The 17784-nt window shown below is 38.2% G+C and overlaps 2 protein-coding genes and 1 long non-coding RNA gene across 5 annotated transcripts; all 3 read right to left on the reverse strand.

The window, feature by feature from the left end:
* Positions 1–669: 669 nt before the first annotated feature.
* Positions 670–2220, reverse strand: LOC133738047 (uncharacterized). The gene is made up of 2 exons (XM_062165486.1): positions 1952–2220; positions 670–1873 (listed from the first exon to the last, which is right to left on the reverse strand). Exons 1-2 carry the CDS (start codon positions 2210–2212, stop codon positions 914–916), a joined length of 1221 nt encoding a protein of 406 aa, XP_062021470.1. The 5' UTR covers positions 2213–2220; the 3' UTR covers positions 670–913.
* A 102-nt stretch (positions 2221–2322) lies between these two features.
* On the reverse strand, positions 2323–7408 carry LOC133738046 (serine/threonine-protein kinase Nek2). 3 transcript variants are annotated; one of them, XM_062165485.1, is made up of 15 exons: positions 6932–7408; positions 6495–6616; positions 6335–6401; positions 6172–6237; positions 6013–6059; positions 5851–5896; positions 5646–5726; positions 5494–5536; positions 5325–5374; positions 5159–5240; positions 4977–5026; positions 4635–4708; positions 4260–4311; positions 3346–3741; positions 2323–3192 (listed from the first exon to the last, which is right to left on the reverse strand). In XM_062165485.1, the coding sequence occupies exons 2-15, from the start codon at positions 6578–6580 to the stop codon at positions 2557–2559; spliced, it is 1776 nt and encodes a 591-aa protein (XP_062021469.1). In that variant the 5' UTR covers positions 6581–6616; positions 6932–7408; the 3' UTR covers positions 2323–2556. The 3 variants fall into 3 exon arrangements, with proteins under 3 accessions (XP_062021469.1, XP_062021468.1, XP_062021467.1); XM_062165484.1 differs by having other exon boundaries at positions 6495–6624; positions 6812–7407; XM_062165483.1 differs by having other exon boundaries at positions 6495–6624; positions 6932–7406.
* A 3090-nt stretch (positions 7409–10498) lies between these two features.
* LOC133739174 (uncharacterized) lies at positions 10499–12076 on the reverse strand. The gene is made up of 2 exons (XR_009860470.1): positions 11257–12076; positions 10499–10865 (listed from the first exon to the last, which is right to left on the reverse strand). It is a non-coding gene; the product is annotated as an uncharacterized LOC133739174 (long non-coding RNA).
* Between the last annotated feature and the right edge of the window lie 5708 nt (positions 12077–17784).

A 17784-nucleotide genomic window follows, 5' to 3' on the forward strand; every position in this document is an offset into this window, starting at 1 on the left:
TCACTGCAATAGAGAAGAGACCCCTGGTACCACATTTGCCTGAACCAAAGTTGAAACTATTCCGTCAGACTGTTTCTGCGGCCAGAGTTTGCAGATTCTGTTTTGCTTTACTATGGAATCAATGACACAGAACCCAAATGCAATAATTAGGGCAAATTATAGTAGGATGCTTGAATCTGGCCTTAGTAGTTTCAATTGTCCCCTACAGTTCAGTAGTAAAAATTGAGTAAATGACGAGTATAACTGGATAGAGGTAGTAATGTTGCATTTTCAACCATGATGATCCTCACAAATACGGGAAATTATAACATGGTTGTGAGAAGAGGTTGTTTTGCAAGGTTTTCATACAAGGTTTGACTATGGAATCAATGACTCGAGACTCAAATGCAATAATGTAGTTTTGGATGTCCAACGATGATCCTCACAAATACCATTTAAGATGTTACGATTTTAAAGATGGAGAAATTCGTGCATACAAGTGATCAACCGTTTTATATAATCCGCTGTCACAACGAGTGATCCAGCATTCAAGCATGTGAGAAGAGGTTGTTTTACAATGGCTCCGTCCATATATTGATATATACATATGTATTTTAGGTCTCTAAGGCCACCAAAACGAGGTGCAGTAATTAGGTTATGTCCTTAAAACACTATCATTTCCGATGGAAGTACTTGAGAAACATTCACACTAGGTAACAGAAATAAGTTTCTAGAGGCAATCAAAATACTTCAGGTACAAGAAGTACTGCTAACCATTAGTTAATGTTTACAGGAACAAGGAAAGCCTCTTGATTTTTTAGGCTTTGCAGCTCAGCATCTATAATATGAAGAAAAAGACTCGAACGATATGATTACAGAATCCATTTGATCATATTGAAATTAGCAATTAGCAGTATATATTTGCTAGAAACAGTTATCTATTAGACTGCAAACCAGTGCCACCATAGTATTGCTTGGTGGTTTCGCGCGAGAAATCTGCAAATGTCATCCCATTCTTCAATCGCATCGCCAGAGGTGGTACAATTTTCTGTATTTCTTCAGTTAGCCTACTCCTTTCCAACTCATCATCCCGTTTTACCTCAAAAGATGTCCCTGAGATCTGGTTCATGGGATAATCTTCGGTAGAGAAAGTTTTGTTCCAAGCAGGCTGCAAGAACAGAACAAAAGTTTCTCTGCTCAAATTTTCAAACTTGGGAGGTCTAGCAACCGAATGAAGGGTGGCACGAAGCTTTCCTCGCGATATGATATCAGCCGACTCTCCAACCTGAATGATAAAACTCTCAGGAGAAGCCTTCACCATGAACACATTGTTCTTGCTTGGATCAAATACTTGCAAATAAGTATGCCCATTTGGGTAAGCACATTCTTCCCTTTCTTCTGGTGCTTGTGCATTAGAAGCCAATACAAACAATGGAGCTGTTAACACAGTGAAAATCCCATAATCATAATGCCATTGTTGCCATAGATTACTAGAATCATCTCCGCCTGACCGTTTATCTTCATCACCAATCCGAATCCTCTTCGAATTAACAGCCTTTTTGGGTCTAGCTTCCTGAACCAAAATGGTTTTCTCTAGAAATGAATGATAGTGTATAAGCCGAGCTTTGGCAGTGCCAGATTCCAATAAGCTCTGCTCAAGCTCTTGGCCACCAATGGCTCTATCACAAATTCTGGCTAGTCTGAGACCAAGCTCCATCATGCAAATTCCCAACTCTCTAAACCCATTTCCAAGATTCTCAAATCCACTCACTGATTCATGCTCTGAATTCAACTGGGTATCTTCAATATCATGTGAATATTTGATTTGCATAGCGAAAGATGAAACATTTCTCTCTGGGTTTTTCAAAGGCACATCACTCCCCAATTTGTGATCCTAAACAAACACACAAATTCACTACTTAGGCACAAGAAATATAAACTGATAGTCTTTTTTAGCAGAGGTTGAACATACCTTGAGAATGAGCTTGCGGTGATTGGGTTCCAGAAGGGCGAGCTTGCGAGCCAGAGGGAGGAGATTCCGGCGGAGAGCGGCGGCGTTGGGGACGCCGGTGATCGACAGCAAGCCTGGGCCCATGGGCCCTAGGGCTTCCATTATAGCTTTGCTAGTTGACTCCACCTTTTCAAACTCTTCCGGTGACGGCGGTGAAACATGGTTTGACGACACAAGAAGGAGATCAGAGTAGCTGAGCTCATAAAGTTGTAGGACTTCCATGGTTTAGGGTTTAGGAAGCTGACCAAGAATATGTTGAATATATTTAGATGAGGGTCTTGTTTGACAGTTGGGACTTCTTCACTTGGTTTGATGAAACATGAGGAAAGATATTAAGGAAACAACAAACCAACAAAATTACATTCAAATCCATTGGAAATTGTCTTTGGTTGTCAGTCTAAAAATCCACTCTTTTTTTTTTTTTTTTTACCACTCTCTTTAACACTCTCCATGTCACCTTCAGCATGAAGGTTCTTAACCGCTACTCACTTTCTGACTTCCAAGACATTAAGGAAGCCGGTTATATACAAGTTATAACAAGAAGACCAGAGTGAACGGAAAACGAACTAGACCGTCGTCTCCTTGAAGCTCTTGGTCAACCAAATGGCAGTTTCCCTGGGCGAAACCTTCTCAGGTCCAAAGGGCTTCAGAAGCACACCAAGCTCATCAAACCTTTCTTGTTGTAGAAGGCGTGCACTGAACTCGAGCAACCCTTCTAATGCTTCTGCACGTTGCTGGAACGACGAGGTGTCGAACCGATTTGGACGTGATTCAGAAGAAGAATGGCTTGAAACAGCGGTTGCAGGATTCTGCTCAGAGCACTCGCTGCCATTTCGAGCAGCTTCATGGTTGCCATCGATCACATTGGACTTGGAGAAGGTTCTGTGAACAACCTGGACCATGCACTTGTCCTTTGTGATAGAGCGGTTGATGCTGTCTGGGGTCGTAGAAGAGCATTGTGCTGATGTGGATGAAGTTCCACGCATGCGAATGAATGGGTCTTCAGAAGAGGCTAGGGGGAATTCAGCCATCTTGTCCATTCGAGGGGCATTGACAGAAACGTCAGGTGACTCCACACTCCCCAGTCGACCAGCATTGGATCTATATGGGGTTTGGAAAGGTGTAGCTCTTGTTGACAACGGAAGAGATTGTCTTCGTGTTGACAGGGAAGATTTCCTTGCCGGAGAATGCGACACTGGAAGCTGCAATCACAAGAGTAGGGTTTATTACGAGAATAACCTTACAGTGAGTATGAACCTCAGTGACTTTACAAATTTTCCCCATAAAGTTGTCACATATAAGAAAAACCCAATAAGTATGAACCTTTAAGACGCATGAATTGAGCATGAACTTACTGAATCACGTTTTGAGCTGATGTGAGAAATTTTTGATTGTGTTATTTGTCTCCTGGGGGTAGCAGAAACTTTTGCTGGTGTAAATCTTGGAGTATTGGCAACAGTCAACTTTGTCGCCACTGACTTTATGATGTCATAATCTCTCACGCTAGAACCCGGAGAATCTTGTTCGGTTCCAGAAATACTTGGATTTAAGTTCCTGTCATTGCTGTATGACCGCCTTTTCTCTCTGATATAGTTAATGGGGATAGCTTCAGGCTCTGTGAATCTTGTTTTCTTTTCATAGCTGGAGTGAAACCAGTCACCTGAGAGCGTATTTCTTCGAGGACTATTTAATTTTAGATGGATCTTAATAACATACGGTTGAAGCAGGGGATGGCCAAGCAAACCTGCAGCCTGACAAAATATGAACAAAATTCAACATCGTTAAGGAATTCACAGAAGCCATCATTTGTATAAACATACTGCAGAATCATAACAATTTGTAATTGTAACCAAGGCATGCCCATAGACAAAACATGGAAGACTTGATTGTGTGTTTTGATGAAGATAATATGTCCATGCATCAAATTTAAATCTATACTTCATGCAATGACAGTTTTAATTGACCTATCTGCTCTCTTCACTAATGGGACTCCCCCCTATAAATGACAAAATATAAGAAACAATGTTGTTTAAAAAATCAATCTCACTATTCCAACTAACCCAGGCCAAGTATGTAGACACAAAGGTTAGATGCCACTTGTCATACGCCCACACAAAACCAAGAAACAAGTCCAAGCAGATTAAGAGACATTATGCAACACATGAAGTCAACTCATAATCAGACTGAATCCTCAATGACCTGGTATTACATGCAGGTATCAATAAAAGAATATATTGTCAAGAAAGCAAAATAGATAAATTAAACTTACACTTGGTCTAAGTTCTGGATTTTTGCGCAGCATGCTTTTAACAAGACCTCGACTGCAAAGGAAGAAAGCAGGAGAATATATGAGGGAAACAACGTTATCGGTCAACAAATAGATTCACTGACAAGCACATGCAAAGATGGATTGACAAAATTATCTCAAAATTTCTATTGCATATCAAGAAAAATAATATTATTAAAAAAAAAAAAAAAAAAACAGTAGCAGCAACACCTCTCATTAATTGTAAAGAAAACATAATACATTAAAGTTTCCAGTGCAAATGTCTAACCTCAACTCCAATTACTAACATTTGATATGAAATTACAATCACAATAGAACTTGAGACTCTGAGGCACATGAAGAGGGAAGTAAACTTACAATGCACCGCAGTAAACCGTTGGAAGTGGAGCCACTATTGACTTGTTGATTTTGTTGATCAGAGATTGTATATCCTGCAGGGGAGGAGGAGGCGTCAGAAATAAAAGTAAATGAAAATTTAAAATGTGCTGACTGAGTACACCAGAGAACAATGTTGAAGCAGAGGCAATATGAATCATAAACAGAAGCATTGAAAATAAAATTCATTAGTTATCCAGGACAAAGCTAAATTTGTCATTCCATTCACTTCATCATTCCTTATAATTGTTGTTTAATAAACAAATACCAGAAAGAGTGTACAGCATTCATAATTTGACCAACTCAAAATCTGCAGAGACTTACAAAGGCTTTAAATGCTGGCTTGTGAGCGGCCATTTCATATATACAGCACCCTGGAATATGCATTTCATTACATTTATGTGTTTCTTAAAAAGTAACACAGAAATTGTGGGCAGCAGAGGTGGGGAGGTATGCTGATTAAGTCACCAAATGTTAAGAGCTGCCAAGGAAAAGGGGAAACTCACCTAGAGACCAAAGATCTGATTTAGAACCATATGGTATATCGGCAAGAAGCTCAGGGCACATATAACTCGGAGTTCCCACAACCTACATGTGAAGCAGAAAAATCATGAATCACACAGAAGGACAGCATGTAAATATAAAATTGTATGTATGAGCTGAGATACTCACAGAGGAAGCTAGATCATCAGAAGTCAACATTTTAGCAAGACCAAAATCACCTACATTTGGACATGTATTATTAATACTATTACACAACTACCAAAGGCAAACTAAAAGATGTGTAAACAAACTTGTAGTATCAATTAGCATGGGGAATACCAAAAGAACAATAACGTACCTAGACGTATGTCTTGATCCTTGGTCAAAAATATGTTTGAACACTGAAGCAAAAAGGAACACAGTCATGGAAAATTCTGGATTTTTTGTTTTTAGCAAAGCAATTCTGAAACTTCAAACAAGTAATTCAACTAATCTCTGCTTAACACTGACCTTGACATCACGATGAAGAATATGGTTGGCATGCAAATAATCAAGCGCCATTAAGAGTTGAACTAACCATTTACAGATTTTCTGCACATTCCCAATTTTCAAGTATGAACAAAAATTACTGGAAGTATCCCAATTTGATTAAATGTCTAGCACGCAATTGTAAATCTACAAAAGCAAGTGGAAACTTTGCTGCAAAAGTAACAACCTCTTCAGTAAAATAAACGTTCTTGGCCCTTTTTATAGCTTCTGCCCTGTACAACACCAAAACAGTGACATGGAAAGGTAAGAAAAGTAGCAGAAACTAGGGACTCGAAACAATCCTTAAAGTAGCAGCAATGAACAGATATAACCAAGAAGCAGAACTTACATGTCTCCTCCTTCACAGTAGCCTATCACAATGCAGACAAAGCAACCCTGAAAGTGAAAGCACTGAAGCATCAATTGCAGAACAAGAGAATACTGAGGAACAAGAATTCCTAAAAGCTCATCAGGAAATAAAGAACAATAACTCTCATGGGATGCTCACCCTTTCAACCCAGGAATCTTTGTACTCCACAATAAAAGGATTCTGCACTGTGGAAATAAGCTCCATCTGCATCACAACAAACCAAGACGGCAATTTAGTATTACTCATTACTATCACATGTGCTCATGGAATTGAGTTCTAAACCAAATGTTACAACACCAACCTCCTGGTGAGCAGATCTGCGGGTTCTATCAGTTTGACGAGCAAGACGGATCTTCTTCAGCACATACCTATCGATGCATAAATGAACGAATATATGAAAAACACTTCATCTCAAGACTCAAATGACTATACCATCATATGTAGTGTATAAGGATACTCACTTCTTTTTTTCGTGCTTATGCCGCACGAGAAGAGCAGAACCAAAAGAACCTTTCCCAATCTGCTCCAGAATTTCATACTGATCCATCTTAACCACCCTCCTTCTTCACTGTTTCGAAAACACCTATACTCCTACAGAGAATGCAAAAAACGATAAGGGGTCTCACAGACATTATACACAGAAACCTGGTTTCTATTGTTTAAGGGTTTAAACATGAAGAAACAAACTTGGGTTTGCAGTAAGCAAGCAACTGGCAAAATCACAATTCAGAAAGGCACAATTTTTATAAACAGAGAATAAATTCAGAGCAACCCCTACCAAATAACACCTTGAGCTCAATTACATATCTTTTTCAGCTAAATCCAAACAATGGCTCAGAAACATGAAACAGCATACAAAGAAATTGCACCAGAAACTGAAGTCAAGAGCATAACTCACCAAGATTCAAGAGCAGCATAGTGCTCCAAGAAAAAGAAGAGATTTTTGAGGAGCAAGTGAATCTCCCAGCTTAAGGAAAGTTGAAAGGGAGTGAGAGGTGGGAAAGTGAGGTGGATATTTCACACGCGGGGACAAAAAAAAATTAGGAGTTGAGATTAGACACGAGCCCCTCACCTAATTCTCCTAATTACTTTATTGCTGCTCATATAGATATATAGAAAGAGAGAGAGATTGAGCGCCAATAGAATTAGAAAGAAAGCAAAGCCAAAGCTAAAACAAGAATATGGGAGAGAATTCAAGTTCAAAAATTTGCAGGGGGTAGAAGTACAGAGAGAGAGAGAGAGGGAGTTTGAGTAGTAGAATAATAGAGTAGAAAGATTCTCGAGGGAGACTGACATGAAATCGAGGAAGGGGACCACTGCACGGGTGAGAGGAAAGAGCCAAAACAAGGCTGCGGGCCTCTTCCCCTTTTTCCGGTTTTTTCAAATTTGACGGAGAATTTTTCTTTTCCGACATGAAAACAAATATACAAATCCCAGATAGGCCCAACAGCATCTCCTCTACCAAACATTGATTTTTGAGATTCAATGTTGGGAGACTTTTGAGAAGTAGTCTTGACATTAATCACAACAATGTTTGATGTATTAATATTGGAAATATAAATAAGTCGAACCCTTAATCCTAAATTATTATCGGTGTATTTTGATATCGGCGGGACTTTTATTGAGATAGATAAATTTAGAACATGTTGGAGTTTTCTTCGTATCAAACCAAGTATGGGCGCATTGACCGTGTGTTGCCTCTAATGTAACTAAAATGGTCTCAAAGCAACGGCGCAAAAGCTTTGCTGGCAACGTTATCGTTATGTACCAAATCCTGTAATTTGTGATGTCATGTCCTATGTTCGTCGTGGTATTAAGGACTCCAGTTGGTAACTTTAAAGAAATGAAAGAGGCACTCAATACTTCTCATAAGGGTCAATGCTGGCCAAAGGATATCAAAATGACCATTAAAGTCTCCTTCAAGCTTGGGTGGAAGCTTTCAAAGCAGCTAGAAGTCCTTGTCCTTCAAATGAATTGGAAAGTAACATTTGGGGAGGACTAGAGACTGTTGAGATGCTCTACTCCCTAAAATAGTGCTAAGCCCAATTCTCTGCATTTGGGCATGGCCCATTAGAAACCAAATTTGGGACTTCAAATTTGCAACTGAGCCTCGGACATCTTTTCGGCCAATGGGCCTCTGACTTCTCTAAACGATGTATCAAATAAGGTGGTGTGGAACCATCACCGACCAACCTTGCCCGTCCTGTAGTGTATTAAGATGAACAAACCGATTGAGGAATTGACCTTTGATTGAGTTTGTGGTACCACACTCAGTTTTATTCACTTGATTTTTTCTGGTGATCAGGACCTAGATGCTGCTGACACACCGGCGATTTTAGACAAGGTTGGGACACGCTTATGGTCAAATGTCTTTATTTGTTGATGTGTGCTGAAGTAGTTGAAAGGGTAATTTTCTGAGTTGGTGTAAGAATGTAGTGTGTGATGGCATTTCGAAGTTCTGGACAAGATCGACGAGCAATGCACGACATGCTAAGGTCTTGTAACAATTTAGGTCAGTTACAAAATAATCGTTTGAAGCACTTTAAAGTTCTCTAATAAATTGTGTTTCGAGTTTTAAACTTGAAACTAGTTTTGTTTATTCTGTTGGCTTTTGAAGCTCTCTAAAACGTGATCCTAATAGATAAAAGTGCAAACCGTTTCAACAACGTACAATCGGAGCCTAGATAAAGAATTCTGAAATTTATAAAGCATCTTGCAAATGTGTTCGAGCTAGCTAGTGATGAATCTTCATGGAAAATCACTTCTTCTTCTTTTTTAATCAAGTCTTTATCCGTGAGTGATCAATTAGTCTCGTCGCCTGTCCATCAATCTTGCATTTTTGAAATGAGAGAAAATTAAGTTACAAGAAACTTTCCCTTGCATATTCTGTTAGATTTGTTTCTTGTGGTTTAGTCCAGCCAGTCACAGCACTTGCGTGCTCTTTCGAGTCCTGCATTATTCTACCAGGGCAACTTGCAAGTCGTAAAGCAGATCGATCATCAGCCATCAGGTATGGGATCGATAAGACTCGTTTGGATTTTATGATATGGTAGCAAGTATATTAATATGTATAGGTAGGGTCAATCCTGAAATGAAATCCTCTAAGCTGTTATATATATAGCATCAATACCCTCTTTCACAAGATCCAATAGCATATCTCCGATTCTGGACCACTACACTACACACCAGGCACGGAACTAAGGGTGGGTGTGCTAAGGTGTGCTGCAGCATACCCCAACTTTTGGATAAAAATAAAATGATTATATACACCCTAAGTTATAGCACTTCAAAGTTCAAACATGTATAATATATAAAACTGCAACAACTCTTTGTCTACTCTTTCCCCTTTTTTCTGTCTTTTCTCCCCTGTTATGTCGTCCCCCACTTCCCTCCTCACCTTTTCTTCCATTTTCTCCTCTTCTCTGTCTTTTCTCCCCTTTTCTCCTCTTCTCTGTCGTCACCTCTCACCTCTCACCTCTCTTTGCACTTCAGCGTCGTCGGTCTCTCACCTGGTAGAGGTCACTCTCTCCTCTCCTCAGCACTCTACGTCTCTGCTCTCATTCCCTCAACTTTATTGAGGTATGAATTTTTTTGATGAAATTAGAATATAATTTATATTAGAATTTGGGTATTTCTAGATTTTCTAATGTAAGTAATCAAATCTATTGATTCTTAAAAAAGAGATTGAATTTGTATTATTAATTTTGGTTTGGTTAAGTTTGATTAAATTTGACTCTTACATGGTACAAAGTGATTAAGTCCATCTAGTGATGACTCTTCTTGTTCCCTCTAGTTGAATTTGTATTGACATCGAATTTTTAACTTTGAATTGCTTTAATTTTCTATGGTTAGATTTGGGTAACAAAATGCATTTTGTGAATGATATTTTGACAAGTGTTATGCAATTGAGATATTCCATCAAAACGAAGTAGACTATGCCAAATTTTTAAGAATAATTTTTCTTCCCAGCATAAGGTAAATATAGCCCACCTCAAATTTAATTCCTGGTTCCGTGTCTGCTACACACTGGTATATATCAAGTATCAACCCCATATTCAACTGCTCTAGCTATATATATAAGTATACATGGTGGGATTAGCCTCTACTAGCTTCAATCTCACGCAAAATTTAAAGAAGTCAAGACTTGACAGGTATCTGCAGAATGGAGCGAGTGATCGATTTGTAGGGTTTACGTCTTTGTTTTGATGGGGAAAAGGTGATTGATCGAATTTGGGGAAGGACAAGAGAGAGAAGCGTTGTTTTTTGTCAATAACATGTGATATTCTAGGGTTTACCGGTACTTTTGCAGCTATAGGTACATTATTTTATGAGAAAAATTCAGCAACCGTCTCCAAATTATTCTGTTAATGCCAATTTAATACTCAAACTCTCAAACTTACCAATATGATGTCCAAAGACTTATATTGACATTGACGTGATACCTTTGTTCAAAATCCGTGACGACTCCATCTATTTGCTGACGTGGAGACAAAAAAAAAAAGTTAAATGACCAATTCACCCCTTTTTTTTGTTAATTCATTTCTTTTTCTTTCTTTTTTTCTTCTTCTTCTTCTTTGGGATTTTGTTCTAGGCAAACTGCCGCAAGCTCCGCCACCACATTTCCTTACTTATCTGACAACGTCATCAGCCACCAACCACCCACCCCAAAATGAATTCCGCTGAGCTTTTGTCGAGAATTCATTGATATATCCGGAACGTCTCCGGTGACCTCAGCAAGACGCTTGGGAGCATCAGCATCCTTCTTCTTGCTTACTTTCTGAACTTTCTCCTTCTTCATCGTCTTTTTTGGTTCAGCCTTGGCTCCCAGCAACCTTCAAAAACACACGAGAAATTAGACAGTGCAAATCTAATTTCACAAAAAACTCGATCTAAACCGAAGCACAGAAAATCTAAAGCGATTATGAAAACAAAACCATTACGCAATCCAAAAACGCAAAGCTTAGAGAAGACGGTCACGGAAACAAAACAAAAAATACATACTGATTCGAGAAACTATATGAATCGTAGCTAATTTTGGAAAAATCGAAGTCGAACACAAAATTACGAAGCAAACGTCTGAGAAAACTAAACCAATTGTAAAATCAAAAGGCCTTTTGCATTCCAAAACGGTCAGAAATTAGACTAATCAAAGCTAACGAAGCATAGAATACGAATCAAATCCATAGCTACGCTTAGCTAAACACGAAGATTAAACAAAAGGACCTCAGCCACCAGCCACCAACGTCACTTGCTTGGTGAAAGATCAAGCGGAGGGGCAGATCGGGCCTGGGGTTTTAGGTGCAGGGTTGTTCATCGCACACTGGACAATATCAATCCAGCTACTTCCCGTCTGCAATCTTCCAATTCATTTTCGGCTTCTTAGTCTCTTGCTGCTCAAGCCATACGTGACTCTGCCATAGTATTCGCAGTACTACTTGATTGATTCAATCTTTGCAGATCTGATTTTATTTTTGACATGTATGAATAAATGGATGAATATACAGGACTTCGCATCGTATGAAGATTCGTCAGCAAAATCCGGGTTTTGGGTGTTCTAGCTCAAAAAGCCAAGGCCATTCTTGGCTCGAAAAGCCAAGGCCATTCTTGAAGAGGAGGATGCTAAATTCCAGCAAAATGATGCATCTGGCGAGATCAGATATTGTGAGATGGAGTGGGAGGCAGTGTTGGGAAGAAGAAGAAGAAGAAGAAGAAGAATGGGAGTTGGGAGAGAGAGAGAGAGAGAGAGAAAGAGCTCTGTTCATGGTTTTTTTTTTTTTTTAATTAGTTAGTAGTGAAATGACTATTCTGCCCTTGATAAAAATATCACATGTCTGACACATGCTTGCGACGCCAGAAAATAGACAGAGCCGTCACGGATTTTGGATGGAGGTATCACGTCGATGTCAATATAAGTCTTTAGGTATCACAGTAGTACGTTTGAGAGTTTGAGTATCAAATTGGTCTTGATAGAATAATTTGGAGACGGTTGTTGAATTTTTCTCGTACTTTATATCATTTTCTTGCACATATATGTATCTTTCTCTCCTTTACTTTCTGTATTATTCTTCTCAATCGATCCAATCTCTACACATTATGTTTTGTCTCCTTCAATATGACATGACAAAAGGATTATAATATTGTATAATTAAGCTAATATATGAAATGTTCTGGATCGATCAATAGCCATATATATAAAGTAACTTTATATATATGGCTATTGATCGATATGACTAATATCCTCTCTTTAAAGTACATGCTCTAGCTATACTCATACATATATAACTTCCTAGAGAGGATATTAGTCACATCATTTATTTAACAAATTAATACAATAAGAAAAATTAATGAGCGTAGATTTCATATTTCATCTGCAAAACTCTAGCAATGCATAAAATCATGTATTTTTTATGTAAAAAAAAAAAGGAATCGTATATGAATGCCATTTTAAAGGGAAAAAACTAGCTAGCTGAGCAAATTATATCTTGTAATTTATATATTAATTATATCTTGTAATTTATATATTAATTATTGGAAAAGGTAAATGCTCAAAAAAGCAGCAGGAGATATGGAAATGAATTGATGGGCTTTGATATGGTTGAATAGTGAATGCAAGAGAATATCTGATAAGGCCCGAGTGTTTTAAAATGAAAATGGTGGAGGGAATATTAGAGATCGAGCGAATGTCATTATAGTGATAACAGATAACAGTACGTATAGTGAGTCTCTGATCACATAGACGATAAAGCTTAGAATATTTTGAGATCAAGAAAAACATATATACTGATTTGTTTTCTACTTTTCTTGTTATCCCTAAAAGAGCTTAAACTTTCACTGGCCAAGAGGATACATACAACACCAGAAATGTGCAGAAAGGTGGCGGATGGAGTGGAGTTAATTATTTTGATACGACTGAAAAGTTTTTAGTTGTTATCTAAACTTTGCTCCTTTTTTTTATATTTTCTTTTGCTTATTATTTGTATATGCATAATTTCAAATTTATTTATTTTCAATCCGATCCACTCTAATTAACTACCCATGCCCCATGGTATCCTCAACTACCATTATTATGAGTCCTTCACTTCATTTTCTTCTTCTTATTGAAAGTTCCTATTAGGTCAAGGTGGTTTTCAAAATAACCACTGCAAGTGGCCTAGTGGTTCTTGCCTAGTTGGGTGTGCTCCCCAACCTAGGTTCGAACCCCGAAGCTGTCAAAGTGGCCAGACACTGTGCTGCAATGCACAGTTTGAGCATTTCACATGCGCCGAAAGAGGTTATCTTAGGCTTAGGAAGCCCTTGGATTTCCCTTGACAAAGTCAAAAAATAAAAAGGTGGTTTTCAAAATGGAGAAAAATTCATTTGGTGGAAACATAGAGGAAAAGGTTAGTGAGAGAGAACGATTAAAGTTGATAAAGCTGATCAAGACTAGTTTTTAACAATCTCAAATTATAAAAATAAAAAAATTGTGAGGTTATTAGTACACAAAAAGCTTATGCAGATTGCAGAAGTAGGGAGATTATCAATCTCTTCCACTTTTCCTCTTGTTCTTATAGAACCACACACTCTTTGACCAATGACCTCCATAAACCTGAAAGAGCATTTGCTGTGTTCTATGAGTTGAGAAGGCAATATCAGAAGCATCTTTGGTGGGGTCATCCCCACTAGTCCACGGTCCACCACCACCATTACATACCCTTTTCAAAGGCCATTATTTATACTTTTATTATTTCATCTGAAGTGGTCGTATATTCCTTTTTGTATGGGGGTCCCTATATATCTTCTACAATTCCTTCTACCTGGTGAAAGCAAAGTGAAGGTTCAATGTAAGGCACAGATACAATGCTCTTACGCAACATGAACTGCAATGATTTCAACAACCACATGTATATAGGCACCAAAATCTTTTTAACTCAATAATAATCAAAATTGTGATGGAAACAACAGTGCTTCCACATTTGAAATGGGGGGGGGGGGGGGGGGGATCACAAATTAACAATTCACATGTCTTGCATGTTACTCAATTATAGCATAGTGGATTTGTTGAAACAGTACACTGTGTTTGCGAAAGAAAGCTGGATTTTGGTACCATAATTCAGGTAGAATTGTGGTACCTTGTTTCTATATCCACATATTTTGCTCCCCAGGGACATAGTGTAATCATGCTCTCTTGCTTTTCTTTTAGAATTGGAAACGCAAATTATGGTGTCTTCCAAATTCCAGAAATTCTCATTGAAGTCAACCCCAATAATGCAGATTAAGTCAACGTAAATCCTGCATTATTCCTGAAAGCAAATTCAAAATGCATGATCCTGTTTAATACAACACTGGAATAGCTAGCAAGTCATATCATATTCATCGTACGTACTTGAAAGTTGAAACGATCATCAGTTGTTGATGTCATATATATCAGGCTATCAGCTAGTAATCTAGTATATATATGAAGCTATGCATGTGCTCGTAGTAATGTAGTATTACTAAAGACTCGTAATGTAAGATTAAACATTAATTTGAATGGCTCACGACTTCGGTGTTATAAGCCGCGCAGACTGTGTGATTGAGATATGCTAAAAATATCAGTGTATTATTCTTGGAACTTTCTTCATTCTCCGATCATTCTCAGAGTAGTTATTTGATAGGAACCGTTATTCTTTTTTTTTTTTATCACAATTAATTTGAAGATCGTTTACTTATGAATTTGCATCGTAATTGTTTATTTATATATCAGATAGTGATTAGAAGACTAAACGTTTTTGACTTGATTGATTGCATGAAAACTTAATGATTTAATCTTTAAACGCATTTAAAACGAACAGTTTTGATCACAAAGAAACCTTAATTTAGGCCCCGTTTGTTTTGTTGGAATTGGTGACTGGAAAAGGAAACCATTTCCTTTTCCAATGCTTTGGCCTTAATTTTAGGTACGGAAATGAAACGAAAGAGGCAGCTGATATAGAATCAATTCCGTCTTTAAGGTGGAATTAGATTAATGCCTAGGAGGTGGTATTTCAATTCCAACCATACTGGGAATAGCCAAATGACGTTATATACCCCTCATTAATTGTAGATCAATTTTAAAACTTAATCTCGAGTCTATCTCCTTTAATATTGTTGTATCGTCATCAAGGTAGACGAAATAAGATTGATGGAAGTCACTGCAGTAACAAATGGATCATCCTTGATATTTATATATTTGCTTTCCCCCTAGCCATTTTTTTTTTTGTCTGCTCCTTATTGATCGGTGTAATTCTACTCTATTCTTCCATGCATAGATGACAGAAGCCTTTGCAAAATTCAGTCTTGATTTTACCTTGATTTACATATAACCAACCATTAGTGATGTTTTAATTTCTCTAACTTTTACTCCTCTTGTACAATTACTGTGGTGAGATACGATTAAAGCAACAAGCTCATGAACTGGAAATTTGTATGAACGAAGGACGCAGGACTCTGCAAATACACCATTATACAATTTCTATATTATGAGTCCATAATCCAAATGAATCATGAGTAAGCGCAATTGCAACGTGTCTCCTTGTCAAGTGCAATTTGTTTGATTTACTTGTGATGGCTATAAACATTACTTTCAATACTTTTGACATTTTATGATCTTTCATATCCAAGGACGAGTATTATTAGTAATAATTGTATTATTGCCCTGGATATTATTGGAAAATCTGAAATATGTTTTTCCCAATCATGATTGCAATTCCAGTTTCATCCAAACGTTGAAATGGAAATATTAAGGTTGGAGAAGAAGATCTTTTACATCTCTCTCTCTCTATATATATATATATATATATATACGTGTGTGTGTGCGCGCGCGCGCACACGTGCTCTTCCACTAACAGATTCTTCTCTTTTTTTTTTCTTTTTTTTCTTTCCATTTTAAGGGATTCCTTGTGGCACACACATTTCGGCATCTTGACCGTTCAATTTTTAGGTCTCCATGAGTAGATCACTTCTGCAAATTTTCAGCCAAATTGATGATCATTTGGGTATTCATAATCGTTATTTACAATTATGAACATGAACGGTTCAGGTTGGTCAGATTCGGTTCGTCCTTTTATTTGATCTAGTTTGGTACCTTAACGATCATCAATTTGGCTAAAAATTTGCAGAAATGATCTACTTATAGGGACCTAAAAACTGAACGGTCGAGATCCAATATGTGATCGAAAAGTTGGTCTAATAAGCGATCCCTTAAGATGACCAAAAAAATGGATCCCTCATTAGAAGAGCCATGTATATATATGACTATATTAACGCCCTTCCACTAAGGGATCTTTTCTTTGGCCATTTTAAGGGATTCTTTGTGGTAGGGGTAATCATTTGGCCCTTCAGCCCTAAACCCGCCCCAAACCCGCTCGACCCGACCCTTTCTCAAATAGGGTAGGGTATGGGCCATGCAAATGAAGCCTGACCTGGCCCTTTAAGTCCGCCTGATTAAGCCCTAATAATTTTATATTTTTCTATTTTTTAAATATATTTTCTCTTTTTTCTATAACATACAACTTATCTCTTTGTTTGTAAGATTTATTTTCTTTAATTTTTATTTTCTTTGTTAAACAACAATTAATATTGGGAGACCCAAGCTTCATAAAGGAGCAAAATAGCAAGGACCTCCAAGTCTTTCGGAGCGATCTCGAGCGGCGAAACCCTCCTAGGGTTTTTGTGTAGTGGCGGCGGCGACCTAGAGGTCCCCAGACCAGGCAGCAAGGACTGCGACAGTGAAGGGGAAGGAGTGCAGACTTCTTGTTCGGCGGCATCGCTGATCGGGTGGAGTGCTCGATGGAAACAGGTTGAAGCAGTAAGGCTCCAATCGCGATGGCTCTTGGCTACGGCGGTTGAGGGGGTGTTGCGGCGGATCGTGCTTGAATTGGGGGCGGTGATCTGATCATGTTGGTTGAGAGGTCGAGGTCTCGGAGCTTCGGCTGCTTTTACTACAGGTGTAGCAGGAAGAGGCTTCAACGATCTTTGCTTGGGATGCTGATGTACGGTTGGAGAAGTCGGCCGCCAGAGCTATTCGAACGGTGTTGCGCCAGAGGACAAGATAGCGGTGGTGGCAAAGGAGCAGCGAGCAGGGATGCTCCTCCCTTGTTGGCTTGGATTTGGGCCTGGGTCTCTGAGCCTAGGCTCAACTTTGGGCTGATGGGGCAGGGGACTATTCCTGCTAGGAAAGTTTTGACTTGGGTTTAGGCTTACGGGCTTCGGCTTAGGTCAAGAAAATCTGGGCCCTAATATATTACGGTAAGAGCCTATGTGAGGTTGGATTAACTTCTATGAGTCTTCTATGACATTTATAGTTACTTTTTTGTACCACAATTGCATGATTGACAAGTGAGGGCTAGTTAAATGATTTATTTTCCGCAGGAGCCGAGGTTTTTTCATTCTTGTATAGGCTCGCTTAAATGTGAGCGTCCCAGTGATCTTTAAAGGTTTGCTTTAGCTTAGGTAGGTTACTCCGGATTTTCTTGCTGGATTTCTTATGTAAGTTTTGATAGACTTCAGCCATTTTGCTGTTGATCTAATGAATTCAACTTCTATTTAAAAAAAAAAATTAATATTGGGAGATTTAGAGAGATAGTTAATTGAATATAACCACCTTGACTAATTTTTATAAATGTTATTATATATATATATATATATATAAAATATGATCAACAAAAAAAAAAATAGTCTTGGATTACCTATATAACCATTGAACCACATTTTGAGAAAGAAAAAACATGTATTTCTTTTACTTATTTTTTAATA

This window comes from Rosa rugosa, chromosome 3 (genome assembly GCF_958449725.1).
Source record: "Rosa rugosa chromosome 3, drRosRugo1.1, whole genome shotgun sequence".
Classification (NCBI taxonomy): Eukaryota; Viridiplantae; Streptophyta; class Magnoliopsida; order Rosales; family Rosaceae; genus Rosa; species Rosa rugosa.

Coding starts and splice junctions, on each gene's coding strand:
- LOC133738047 (XM_062165486.1), bottom strand. CDS start 2,212: ATGGAAGTCCTACAACTTTATGAGCTCAGCTACTCTGATCTCCTTCTT. Junction 1,874..1,951: donor ACCGCAAGCTCATTCTCAAG/GTATGTTCAACC, acceptor GTGTTTGTTTAG/GATCACAAATTGGGGAGTGA.
- LOC133738046 (XM_062165485.1), bottom strand. CDS start 6,580: ATGGATCAGTATGAAATTCTGGAGCAGATTGGGAAAGGTTCTTTTGGT. Junction 6,238..6,334: donor GCAGATCTGCTCACCAGGAG/GTTGGTGTTGTA, acceptor GTTGTGATGCAG/ATGGAGCTTATTTCCACAGT. Junction 5,897..6,012: donor TACTGTGAAGGAGGAGACAT/GTAAGTTCTGCT, acceptor GGTGTTGTACAG/GGCAGAAGCTATAAAAAGGG.